The 13,373-nt window shown below is 53.2% G+C and overlaps 2 protein-coding genes across 2 annotated transcripts; one reads left to right on the forward strand and one right to left on the reverse strand.

Moving 5' to 3' along the window:
* Positions 1 to 294: 294 nt before the first annotated feature.
* Positions 295 to 7,438, forward strand: VOLCADRAFT_106119 (uncharacterized protein; the record flags this gene model as incomplete). The annotated part of the gene is made up of 8 exons (XM_002953732.1): positions 295 to 698; positions 1,673 to 1,879; positions 2,164 to 2,192; positions 5,364 to 5,475; positions 5,717 to 5,953; positions 6,251 to 6,405; positions 6,618 to 6,735; positions 7,127 to 7,438. Exons 1-8 carry the CDS (start codon positions 660 to 662, stop codon positions 7,436 to 7,438), a joined length of 1,209 nt encoding a protein of 402 aa, XP_002953778.1. The 5' UTR covers positions 295 to 659.
* A 3,278-nt stretch (positions 7,439 to 10,716) lies between these two features.
* Positions 10,717 to 12,575, reverse strand: VOLCADRAFT_94597 (uncharacterized protein; the record flags this gene model as incomplete). Its single annotated transcript, XM_002953795.1, has 5 exons — positions 10,717 to 10,854; positions 10,989 to 11,283; positions 11,588 to 11,769; positions 12,071 to 12,269; positions 12,559 to 12,575. 5 exons carry the CDS (start codon positions 12,573 to 12,575, stop codon positions 10,717 to 10,719), a joined length of 831 nt encoding a protein of 276 aa, XP_002953841.1.
* Between the last annotated feature and the right edge of the window lie 798 nt (positions 12,576 to 13,373).

Below are 13,373 nucleotides of genomic sequence, written 5' to 3' on the forward strand. Positions count from 1 at the left end.
CACGTTTTCCACTTTTGGACGGACAATAACCCATTTAATTAGCGCATGCAATCGGAGATTCGGTTAGCCCCTTGCTCCTCAAGGCCTTATAAAGATAGGCTCAGCACGCATGGCAACCACCAAGGCTGGTAGACAAGCAACGGTACAGCAGTGCACGAAGATCCAGCTGAGGAATTTCAAATTCCCCAACCATGGTTGGCTACGTGAATTATAGCTTCTCAACTCAAGAATTTTACTGTTCTCCTGAATTCCATCCACAGATTCTATATAGCTGTCGCAGACTGTTATACCTCGCTCCAATTAGCTGCTTCCTATTTCCTGCCCACGCGAAACTATGGCAGAAAATTTGCCAAGCTTTCAGCTCAATAGTAAGGTAGCTTTTGGACATACAATACTTTGTGGACTCGTCCGGCAGTCTAGGCCTCAACCGATTCTACATCGCAAGCTGAACACCGTCGATTCCGTGGTTCAAGACGACAGCAAGCCGTTCCTCAGCGACCTTTGTGCTGGTAGCTACTCTACGCGAGTCGTCTTATTAGCACCGGGAGCCCGTTTCTAGCGGCCTTTCCGTTTCCTGCGAGCCTATGTGATCACCCCGACGCCGCCAAAGATTCACCTGTCATGGTATTTTCGCGGAAGGCGCCTCTTTGGACCTTAATATGGAATGGGCGGACCTTGGGACCAACAGGCCATTGTCGGTGCGCAAGCGTAAAGGCAAGGCTTTGCCAGCGCGGAGTGCAATCTGGGCCAACCAGAGTCTTTCCGCCATTCCAACACAACGATTCAACGTATCTAGCGGAGTTTGTACAACGGGCTCCGGAGCAGCAGGGCTGCAAGCAGCCATGTTCCAAGTGATTATAACCGAAGGGGAGAACACAATCGACGGCCGCTGTCCTTATTTTATGTATGCTGAATCTGGGCGGCACGGGCGCAACAGACACGACGCTTGTAAAATGTGCGATATGTGGTCGCAGTTTCTAGGGTGTCGTGCACTGGTTACATGAGCCTGCAGACCTCGTTCACATTACACGTATTTAACCACAGATATCTCCGTGTATAACGATAAGAATCCATGTTGACGAAATGCTTCGGTCTGGTCTGAGCAAGGTTCCGACTCCCGCACTCTCCATCACCACAAATCACCCACCGCAAGCCTAGTACAGCCACAACCACCATCCAAATAGCAGCGGAATCTTCCCCCAAAAATGAAGCGCTCATGCGCAAAACCTATGCACGACAATTACGATGCAGCACGCACTGCTGGCCCACCACTGCCATCCTGCAAGGGGTCATTCTAGCCATTAGAGCAACACTACAGCAAGACGGCCTAGAAGTTAGATGGTTGGTAAGTCGATGGCTGGTACTTTTGCTCCAAAGGCGCCGAGGAGCCTGTCTGGAGAGAGGTGGGCGAGGGGGTGTTACCCAGGCTTGTGTATGCGTTGCTGGGACCAGCAGCTCCCAGGCCAACAAAAATAATTAGCGCAAAGTTTGTAATGCAGAGGAGAACAGCGCCCGCAGCTGCCGCGTTGTATGCATCTGCAGTCAGGGACAGCGTACAATGGTCAGGGAAGACGACCGACGACACATCAATCACCGAACCAGCCCATGTGCCTAAAACCAGTGCCAATTGCGGTCTAGCACCAATTATTTAAACACCATACCTGTCTTATAGGTTCCAAACAAAGAGCCTCCCTTGTTCACAATTGTGAACGTGTTGGTGATGAAGTTCCGAGCCGTGAAGGTCAGCAGAACCGTTACCATACCCTACACGCATAGCAAAGACGGATTTAGGCAATACATTTTCAGGCAGGACCGCTTTCACTGCATTCTCCTTACCAAGTACGTCAAGAAGATGTGTCGGGCCTTGTCGAAGGCGACGGTAAAGCTGCGGACCATTAATTAGGCGTCAAGCCTTGAGCCCGTTACAGCGAGACGCAGACATCTGAAACTTACCACGTCAGGATCATTATAACCAGCAAAATGAACTCGAACCAAATGCTCCACCTGTAAGCATTACAGTGTTCCGGTCAACTGCGTGGTAAGGTCGACTTCAGGGCGACACGGCCATGCGTACCATTCCAGTTGATAGGCATTGGCGCAAGATGCAGCTTGATCCAATTTGTTCTGTGTGCAGTCTTTCGTGCTTGCTCCAACGCCGCCCAGCGCCACGACTATAATGAGACAGACGCAAGGTAAGCGGAACCGAAATTTTCATGCTGTGGAAGTGCACCGCTATAAGGCTTACCCCATGAGAGCAGTCCGAAGAAGAGAAGGAACAGGCCAACAGGATGAATATGCAACCGCGCCATCAGGGAGTCAGGGTGTGGTAAACAAGTTAACCTGCCAATAACTGTTCGCCTAGGGTGATATGTGCACACATACTGCACCAGTGCTACGCCGCGAGAAGGCAACACCTTGGGTCTGCCGTATTGGCTCTGGAGCTCATAGCAGGCAGCATGGAGACATGAATTCAAGATGCCATGTCCCCATTGTCTTAAACCAGGCAACAACAATTGCATGCTCTCTATTAATATACTCAATATATTGCTGCGCGGATGTTGGGACAAGTGCTTCGTAGCTTAGTAGGCGTATGTTAGATTCCTCACGTTAATGGCCACTTGACCTCCGTTGGCCTTTGCAACTATTTACGCACACTTGGGAGGTGGATACGTAGGATTTATCGGCGTAGCCTTGTTATATCGCCGTAGGTTTGTTATGCGGCACGTCTTGTGTTGTGCCAAGGATGGTGAGCTTTGATCCTGTACAACGCAGGCGTAGTCGTGACTAGTGTCTGATGAGTGTTGGCTGCTTGCGCGGCCAAGTGCGTGGCCTGGTGTGAAATGAGGCGTGTGGCGAGGTGTCACGTGTCAGGTTTGGGGTTTGAGGAAAGTGCGTATTGCATCAAGTGCGAAGCACTCAAGTCGGCTTTACAGATTCATCGGTCATATATATAAAGGTGGGGTAACCCAGGGTAACAAGGATTGCCAAAATCTTGACATGGAGAAACGTGTCTGCAGCGTAGACCCTCTAGAATGACTAAACACATCCCTGGTGCAGAACTTTAACCTACGTGCCAAATCAGGCTGCATAAGGCTAGGACAGACCATCCGCAACATGCGGAAATGAACGTCGCTAGAATTGGGGTAAAACACCGAGCTACGAGATGGTTGAGAGCGCGACATATGCCATGATTTGCAAACGTTTTATACACGTACAAACGCATGCCCCTAGCTGAAAACGGCCGATGTAGGGTGGTCTTCCATGCTAGACTGCTCCTACGTTACTTCATGACAGGTATTTGCAAAATGGCTGCCCCTTTTAGGGCCCGGCCGGGGTTCGGGATGTTTCGGGATGTCCAGGGAACAATGCTCTGGGAACAATGCTCAGGGAACTATGCTCAGAAAAAATACGATAGAATCTCTCGTCGACCAACCCGGAAGCGCATACCAGCGCTATCCAACGTATATTAGTCACATCAGGCTACACAGGCGGGCCAAGGGGACCTATTGCACTTCATGCGAAGGGTCCTCCGGTGCCTCATTCTGTGGCCTCTCCCGTGCGACTAAGCGAACGACAAGTATTGCATTTGACAAATGCCTAGAGTGCAATGTTAACGCTTAGGGCAGTATTGAGCGTACGTCGCACACCGTAGGCACAATATATGGAGAGCCCTAGTAGGTAATACACGCACGCCGGCAACAGTTATGTGTTCGGCTTTGTAAATAACTATGTGCTGACCGCCTTTTCGCGCCACTGGACGCTCCCATGTGCATGACTTTCTCCACAACCTGTGGAGCTGGTGCTTTCCTTTTCCTGCCTTGGCCAACACATTACTGGTGCAGTTCGAACTGGTGATCCTTTCGAACCCGCTTCATCCAAACCATGGGTCGGCAGCAACGTATACGCAGCCTGCCAGTGGCTTTCTATCAGCTGCCACCTGGGCATAGCATACCAAGCTGTTCACTTTCCCGATCGGAGTGCCCGGCCGTTGGGATGATATATAACCTGTACATTACGGACATTAATGTTCTTGAGGACGCATGCCGCTTGCCATTACAAGCGACGACAGTGCCGTGATAACAGCAACGATGGCCGATGCTAGTTAGCAGAATACAACGGACTATATGATAACTTAACGTCGACTAGGACTCAAGCGTTTCCAAGGGCGCGTGCTGACTTACACACGACCCAATTGCACACACACACACTCGTCGGTGGTACGAAAAACGGTATCGTGACTATAGGGATGTCTTCTTTGGATATATTGAAGTTACGTGCATGCATTGCGCCCTGCGAATAAACACCAGCTTTCTTTGGGTTACTGTGAGTGGCTCAATTCCATCTTCGCCCTTGAGCATGTAAAAGAGACGAACAGGAAAACCAAAATATTCATCACATCACGCCGGACTTACGCCCCTTGCGCAGGCGGCTCTGTCAGCGTCGGGTAGCCAACCGTATATCGTCCGGGTTGTCGGCACCGCCAGCTCGGACGCCAAGGGTGGATTCTTCTCCATGCAAAACACTTGACAAGACACCATCTGTTGCTTCACTGCAATCAATTCGCCCTATATGTAGAATTTACCACTAGAGCATTTTACACCAGGTAAACGTCAGTGGCGTAAAGCACTTGTTTCGATAAGGACTAGGCCACACTTCGTAGCTGCACGTATATTGCTCTTTAAAATTTTACTGATTAAACTGGCGTAGCAAAAATTCTCTGATGTGTTTGTTTGGCTTGACCGGCACGGACGACCACCTACTTCGTCAGCCCCTGGGAACACCTCACTCAGGGGACGTTTATACGTCACAACCGGATATGCAGCAGCTTGGTAAGCTGATGTTAGTGCTCCACGCTATCAGCCAGGAAAATCACTGGAAAACCGCGCGAGCGACCGTTGGGTGCCGTGGTTCTAATAATAATCACCAGTTCCTCCAAACCTACATGTATATGTGCAGTGAATGGAGTTAAGTTGATGGAAGATGGGTTGCGGTGTGCAAGCAACGGTTGCCTGCGCTCGGAGCTCGTAAATCGGTGTTTCCTCTCCTCGTAAGCTGCGCGGGAGGGCCGAGGGGACCATCTATTAAAACTACCCGCTCTCCGTTTTGTGTAATCGTAATAGTTATCAGGAATGTTTTCGGCACGAGCTGGCATGGTCAGGCCTGCCGTTGGCGCACGGCGAAATGTCCACGGCGACCACGACGCACCGGACTTCGTGCATGGACGAGACCCGTCACAGATCCATTGCCTCATAGCCCGAATTAGATGCTTCACCAGCCCCAGGCTTCGTAGTATTGTCTTAGCTGCTTTACAACCGCTTTCGCCACGTCCTGCGTTCCGGTGGCTGTGCTCCATCCCCTGACAGGCTCTACGAGGCTCAACTTGCAGCCTGCTCGAATCCCTCCACAACCGGATTTACTGGTAAAGCTGGCCTGGTGGAATCTGACCGCGAGCCCTGCAGCGACACCGTGCTAAAAGTAAGTCCCTGTACCCTGTACCCGCTCATGCTTGTCCCACCAGTCTTGCTTGTTATGTAAGCTTGGCTAGAAGCTGACCCAAAGCATGACGGGTGTTTCCTGCTGAATCATCGAATGCCATTTCCGTTCCGGCAATGCTGTCCACGATGAGGCTGATTAACTGGCCACCTTCCCTACCTACCCTCATACTCACCACCGACATGCATTTCGCGTACACCGGGCCGTGGCCACGGCACTGCAGGCCATATGCAACCTGGAGCGGGCGACCTCTCTTGCAGCTCAGCTACGGGAGTACGAGGTGCTCACCTACTGTGCTATTGGTCTGGCGGAGCTGCAAATCTCGCGAAGGGACCTGGCAGCAGCCTCCGCCACCTTTGACGGCTGCGTGACATCATGCGCGGCCATTGCCGATGCGCCACTGCGAGCATCGCTTCTACAGCGGGTCCTGCCCAAGAGTATGGAAGTCTGCAACATGCAGGTGAGGAGGGAGCAGGGGTCGCAGCAGGAAACGCAAGTGGTGTCTCTGGAGTGTTTCCTAGGTACTGGGCGCATTAGGACCGATGTACGACATCATGTACCGCTGGTAAGACATGTACACACCGGGTTCTTGGTAGGGGCCGTCGACAGGACTGGGCAGCGCCTGCGTTCAAACACGTGCATGGACTGGACTATTTGGGTCTGAATGACCTTGGGTTAACGCAACCGTGCACGCCTATTGTGCGCCTTCCTTCCCTGGACCTCATCTTTGGCCACCACCGCTGCTTGCATCCCTTAGGGCCGGACGGCTGACAGCTTCACCCGCCTGCGACTGCTCAATACGGTCCTCTCGCTCGACGGGCGAAGCGTGACGGAGGAATGTCCCATTTGTGGGGAGGCTTTCACCGGGTCGCGAGCCTGCCTAGCGTTTGGCTGCGGCCACTCGTTCCACAGGTGCGATAAGGGCCCGCGGGGTTGCTGCATCTTGTGCACCGGGGGGCAGGATGTACGTACGTTCGGAGGATAAACGGAATGGGAAGAAGCGTGGGTCCGGCCGGGAAGTCCAATTGTCTAGCATTGTTCTTGTAATCGTTTATTGGCCTGGGCGTTCAGGCCAACGTGCTGACTCATTTCGCGGCCGGTGACCCACCCGCACGGACTCGCAGGGACTGCTGTGACGGCTGGCTTGGGCGCAAGATGTTTACATGCGGGTCTTTCCGGGCGGAATGCCCGGTGTGCGCGCAGGTGGACTGGTCGTTGAAGCCTACGCCAGCCGCAACACGTGTGAGTTCAAAACCTGCACTGTGTGACCATGTCGTGGCATATGGAAGGATAGATGGAAGGCTGGCGGTCCCGCCTGGGGAAAGGCTGCTGTTGGCTTAGCTGCCATGTGTTTATCGCTACGTGGATTGGATCAGTTCTACAATTGAAAACGTTTACGTGTGTGGAGACAGTAAAATCAAAACAAACGCAGCAGCATCAAAGAGCTCAAAATGCTTTTAAAGGGGCTGGCTTGTGAATTGCGAAAGGAAATGGCTTGCGGCGTTGGGGGGTGGCATGGCTCGCATGTGTGGGCCTTGCGTGACCGTTGTCCGTATTGTCCGTATGTAGCCGACGTGAGAAGCTGGCACCCCGATTACTGACTGTTGCTTCATGTATGTATGGATGTTTGCAGGCTCTGGAGGAGTACAGGCAAGCTTGCGGTGGCACTGGCAGCACCAGCGGCAGTAACGGCGGCTGCCACGGCCGCGGCTTCATTGGGGACAACGGAACTGCCGCCGGTGCCGGGAGCACCTCCAGCGACCGGAGTGGAAATAGCAGTAGCAGCACTGGCAGCAGCGGAAGCAGCATGATGCCGGACAGGTACACGTTGAGCGCAGGAAGTGATGTGGAGAGTGAGAGCAGCAGCTGCAGCGGAAGCCCAGATGGCAGCGATTGGGAGAGCGAAGACGAGGATGAGGACTGCGCGGAGAGCAACATGCGTTGAGGGCTGCTGATCCTGGCACTGCGGCGGCGGCGATTGCATGTAGCCGCATGTGCAGCCGTCAGCTGTATGCACTAAGACAGTGGGTGCAAACACACCATGAAGGGGGAATTGAGCGGCGAATTGCTAATTCGCCGGATTTGTGCAACGGGGCATTTCAGCCAATTTCATCGCAAGCAGAGCGTGACAGACATGTTAACAATAAGGGGGCATGCGCTCGATGGCTAGCGGGACTGCCGCGGCCAGGCCATAAAAGTTAGGTATGGAAGTATCCTCGCTTGCGAACGTTCGTTCATATGCGAAATATTACTAATATTAAATAATCCAACCCTGCAGAGTATGAGAAGGCGTGGGCGAGCCGTGAACGGATTGTCGCATGCATGGCTCCCTTCGCGCGATGCTGAGCGTTACAGAGCTGGCGTGGGCATTGAAAGAGAATATCGCTTAGGGGAGTGCGTGCATGCATGCGTTGGCGGAGCGGGGCGAAGTGCGGCAAGAGTTGCGTGCTTTGGCAGCTCCCGAGTCTATTTAATGTGCCGAGAGAGAATGGGGTCAGTAATAGTTTATAAAATGCGCAAGCTGCAAGACGTGAGCCAGCTTACGCAGGTTGGGCTCATGGCCCGGAAAGTGTTTAGGATGTCAGTATCGGGATAACTTCAGACATGCCTAAGGGCGCCAGGGCAGCCTGGCGACGACATGCATGACCTATTTGCATTTATGCACCAGAGACTCAGTTGAGGTGCTGCTGAGTATGAAGGGGTGCTGATTCGAGGGTGAGTGACAAAAGCTTTGAGCGGTGTGAGTGATGTACACTGGGAGTGCTGCGAGCACGGGGTACAGTACTGCCAATAGGGCAGCGGGTGTGAATTGCTCGTAGCAACTGGCGACGTGGAGTGTTTACCGAGGGAAGGAGGGATGAACTACCTGTTTATGTCTCCGAGTCGTAAGAGTTGAAGTTGCAATGCATGGACAATATGACACGGCCAATTATCATTGCGGACGTGCGCAATGGCTGAGGCCTATTAGAGTGAAACGCACGTTTATGCAGAACGAAATTCAGTTGTGCAGTGAGCGGTTTGGGCGGCTTGGAATGGCTTTATGGCTGTGGCGGGCGGGTGTGAAGGGAGCGGTGTCAGTAGTGTGTGTTGTCTGAACCCGTGTACAGGTTCGAGCCAGAAGGGTGGGTTTCGAGTGAATCCCATCGGCATTAACGTCCGCGACACCAGCTGCGCGGCGGAGGCCACGTGTGCTTTCATCGTGCACAGGGACTCAACACGTATCGGAGGGAGCGCTATGCGTGCCGTACGTTCTGCATGGAATGACTGCCTATGCTTGATGAAAGAATTGGCAGCCACTTGAACTGAATGTTCTCACATGGCTCTTGGCATGTAGATCTGAATTATCTGCCGTATCAGACGCCCTAAAAAGATCGGAGATGCCTCCTCACATCCGTCACTGTTGCCACAAGCAAGGTTCATCGTGGAAGTGCGCCGTTGTTGCAAGATGCGCCGGCAAGACCGTTTGGGACGAGGGCTTGTGTCGCCCCTGTTTCGCGTGAGCCGGCAAACGAACGGACATGTTACGGTAGAGTGACCATTAGCTAGCCCACTATATGATCAGTCCCTGTTTCCGGGAACAATAATCACACGGAGAATGGAGTATCTCGATAGCAAAAACGACTACGGCTCAGCTGGCCAACCATGCACGTGCCTAATGCCCGGTCACACGAGGACGTGTCCGCTCTGCTGCAGAAGCACGGACTTGCCTTGCGGTTAATGATGGTGGATCTGATTTTCTAAGATTCCTGCTTGGATCGTGTATGCCATGTGACACGAATTCCTGATAGGGATGGCGAGGATGTCCCAGGTGACCATGGCAACAAGCCCCAGGGTACAAAACTTCTGGTATCGCAAATCTCCTCTAGCTGGAATGGGCAAAGTAAGGTGGAGCTATCATGGTGTCCAGCACCACCTCTTTAATGCAATCGTGTGTCTGGTCCGGACGTGGACTCTTTTGTGGGCTTGCGAATAGTAGTCGGCTACAGAGTTCAGCCCCGTTGCCTGTTTTATTTAATCGGCTTTCGTTATTTGGGGCGCACTCTATTAATGGATCTTGCTTGGGCTGCGCCATTAAATGAAGGGTGACATGTTGGTGTGTCGTCGTGTGTGTGTGGTCATACGAAGGCCATGCATCCTATGATGTGTGGGACAGGGGGGCATATCTTCACCCGTGGCCGCCACCCGGCTACCCTGCCTTCCCCGGTATTTCGGGGCACCCTCACCCAGTCACCCTATCCGGCTTCTCAATGGATTGCTCAGGTTTAGCATCCACCACCGACATTCAACAGAGTTTGCCGGATCATTGGCAGCTCAACTTCATTCCTGATCAGCTCGCAGGACTACATTATCCTCAGTTATCACCGTCCTTCGACCAGGGACACACGTACCTTCCACCGTCGGAAAGATTTTCGACCCTAACAGGTCTCGATCCCGAATCCTCCGGGGGCATTGGTGTGTGCGTTACCAGTAGTGCCTGACCTATGTAAGGAAGTTGAGGTCGATGATACGACGACGGGTTGGATTGCCTTGGTCGATCCACTGCTTGGGAATGGCGATATTCCCTAATGTTCTTGGGAGGAACTTTGACGAATGACGAGGCGGTAACCCCTGTGGGTTACGAATCGGCGACTGGAATCCTTGATTCCTTTTGCCGCGGATCTGAAAGTGTCATCGCAAATAAACACACCCTACACCCATCTGGCGCAAGCCAAGAAGAATTGTAATCGAGGTGGAAAAAAGCAAAACCAGGGAAGAAGTCTTATGGATGTCGACAGCCACGGACCACCAGCCAATCGTTGCGAAGTATGCCTTAGGAACAAAGGGGCCCCCTGAATCGAGAACGTGCAGACACCGTCAGCTCCCACGTCTCAATGCGGCATAAATAATTTAAATAGGAACTGGTGTAGTAATATGAGGAGGAGCAGTAGTAGTTACAGTGGAGCCCATAACGGCTCGAGTGCAACACCCTAACGAGCGCCCGGCTTGGGCAACGATCCGGATAACGTACAATCTATTAGCTCCATGGCCATACCGTACACCGACGTAAGAAGATCCGGATGTCATGCATACGGCACATATGGTGAGCATCCACGCCGGTCAGTCCCCAGAACAGCTATGCAAGCAAAAAGTGATGCCAGCCCGACAAACGTTGGATACCTTCCCAACGGCCAAGCCCTATGCCACTTTCCATTATTGGTGGATGAACAGTTCACATCGATGCTACTATTGCAGTGAGCTTTCGTTTCTGTCTATTTTCGACTTGGAGCCGTTAGGTCCGCTAAGGCGGTCATACGCTTTTGCAGCTGCTGCTTGAAACACATGCACAGAGAAATTTAACACCGCATCCGGGCAGGGAGCGTACTGCGTGCAACGGATGCACAGACGTGTCAGAGCATGAGGTTGCTATGGCCGGAGGTGACAGGTGAGGTCGCCGCAGTGTACGGCAGCTGCTGCGGGAACATCATAAAAGGCGGAGCTGCCTGGGGAAAAGGTACCGCGGCCAAATATCCAGATTGACCGCCGAACTGCTGCTGTTGCTGCATGCATGGCAGCTGAACTTGCAACGGGTGCGCACTGGCATAGCATCCGCAGCCGTAGGCGGGTTGCTGCATGTAAGACGATGGTGGTGACAGCACTCCACCCGCTGGGCTATGTAGGGTCGATGGAGGTGGTGCCTGCCAGGCCGGAAACGGTGATACCAACCCACGGTTGGGCTGCAGGCTGTAGAGCTGTGCCGCGGAAGGCACGACGGGGAAAGAGCTCTTCCCCGCCAGTACCTTGACGGTCGCCCTGGGAAACGTATCGGGTCGTCGGGGCGCGGGCAAGTTGATCGGTATCTATAGCACTTAGCAAAACCAACCGATTCGGAAAAGGCAGACAGGGAGGGTTGCTGCCAGGAAACTAACACCACCGCACGGACAGAGGCTTTGCACGCCGTATCTAAAAAGTCCATATCATCGGCATTTTCCCCAAACCCTCGCTCACGGGGAAGTGGTGCGTCGCGAAAAGGACATCTCACGTCGGCGCGCGCTTCGGGCCCTGTCCATCACATCTGGACAATTGTCATATCTGGACAGCACCACCACGTACGCACCGAATGGTGAGCGTATCGTCGGGCAGGAACCGACGAGCGTTTCGATGCAGAAAGTTGGTTTTGATGCATTTGGGGAACCCCGCCACGACGCCCGGCTGGGGTGCTAGGATGGCTGCCGGCTCCGCCGGGAACGGCGCATGCACGGTGCGTGATTCGGTGATGTGCTGCGGACGGGATTGGCCCTGCGGTGCGGGTGCCCAGGCAGCAGCGCAGCGGTTCAAGAGCCTTAGCAGCGGCGTTAGGTGACCCACTTGCATCCCCAGTACTGAACAGAGCATAGTAAGGCATGTTGCACATTTTGCATGCATAGGTGCAAGTGTGGCGCATTATAACTTGAAGCCCCTACATGCGAGCTCGGCGGAATCGGTTCAGCACTTACGCAAATCCAGGGCGCTTCCCCAGCCGCCTCCTTACGGTTTCGGCTATTGGCACCCCACCCGCGACGTTTAGCGCGGGCGACTTTGTCCTATATTTGGAACTCACCTTGTCCAGTATGCTTAGCTCGTACAGCAGGTGCATCGGCTGCGTCACACCGGGAGTCGTCAGGAAGAGGGAGACGTACTTGTGGGTTTCGCTGTTCAGGCCCGCTGGATAGAGCTCCAGACGAAATAGCTGGCCACCGACCTCAAACAGGTCACTGCACAGCCGCGTGCCAGGGCCCATGGCGCGAGCCAGCGTGAACCTGCGTTTGGGAAGGCGGCCTGCTGTAACGTGCTCTGGTCCGTTGCAAATGCAGGTAATTGCTTGTGCATGATGCTGCTGGTGCTAAACGGCACCAGGACTATGGGCGCATGCTCATTTATGGTGCCGCTTAGCACCATCAGCATGTACATTTCCATTTTTTGGAATTTAATGACCTTTTTTATTCGATAATAAAAGGGGGATAAGCGGTACCCGCACGCTGATGATTCCGGATTTTCCCGGGCGCTGGCTACCTGGAGAGGTTTCGGACTTAAGGCTGCTGTTCGCACCGCCGCGGTAGCTGCATTGTGACCAACCAATCACCGAAATGACCCGTAAATTGCACGCGTTACCGGACCCAAAGCAGGCCATCTGCCTACCAGTGCCTACCCGACAATCGCATATGTATGCGAGCCACAAACGGTTTCCACTTGGCGCACAGAGGCGGTTTCCAAGCAGCCTCCTGAGCTGCAGGTAAAACATTTAAGCATATCGATAAACTCTATGGGCATAAGCTATAGTTCCTGACCATCGTGGACGCATCCCTTGCTTGGTACTCCTTAGTGACCCTGGTTTCGTGACACAAAACGATGCTGCAGTAGGACGCAAGGTCACCATTTCAAGCTTCAAATGCGCATAAGACGCATGGAAGTAACAAGCTATCTACAAACACTAGATTGGCACCTGCAGGCGAAAAGCGACTGAAACCATGGCATTCGCGAACATGTGTTGCTGTTCCTCACCCAGCATACATCGCAGCATATGGCGACTCCTCAACGTCACTGTTTGAAGAGGAGCAGTCAGAAATGCTAAGCTTCACATCTGCTGCAGATCGCCTGCGCCGGCGACTGCTGTTAGTTCGCGACTTGCAAGATCGGTTGACCATGCCAGCCATTTGCATTAATAATATTACTGGTGATTTGGTGTGGCGCAATATTATTTGCTGTGAGAGGCTTTAGCTCTGCTACCGTAGCGGTTACGACAGCAGCACAAGATATGACAGCGGGGAGTACTTGGCAGGCATTTTAAGTGCATGTTAGGTTACAAGCAGTTCACCTTTTGACACCTTCAGTGGTTTCAGAATGCTTTCCTGTACGGAACCTTA

Source organism: Volvox carteri (genome assembly GCF_000143455.1).
Source record: "Volvox carteri f. nagariensis unplaced genomic scaffold VOLCAscaffold_38, whole genome shotgun sequence".
NCBI classification, from domain to species: Eukaryota; Viridiplantae; Chlorophyta; class Chlorophyceae; order Chlamydomonadales; family Volvocaceae; genus Volvox; species Volvox carteri.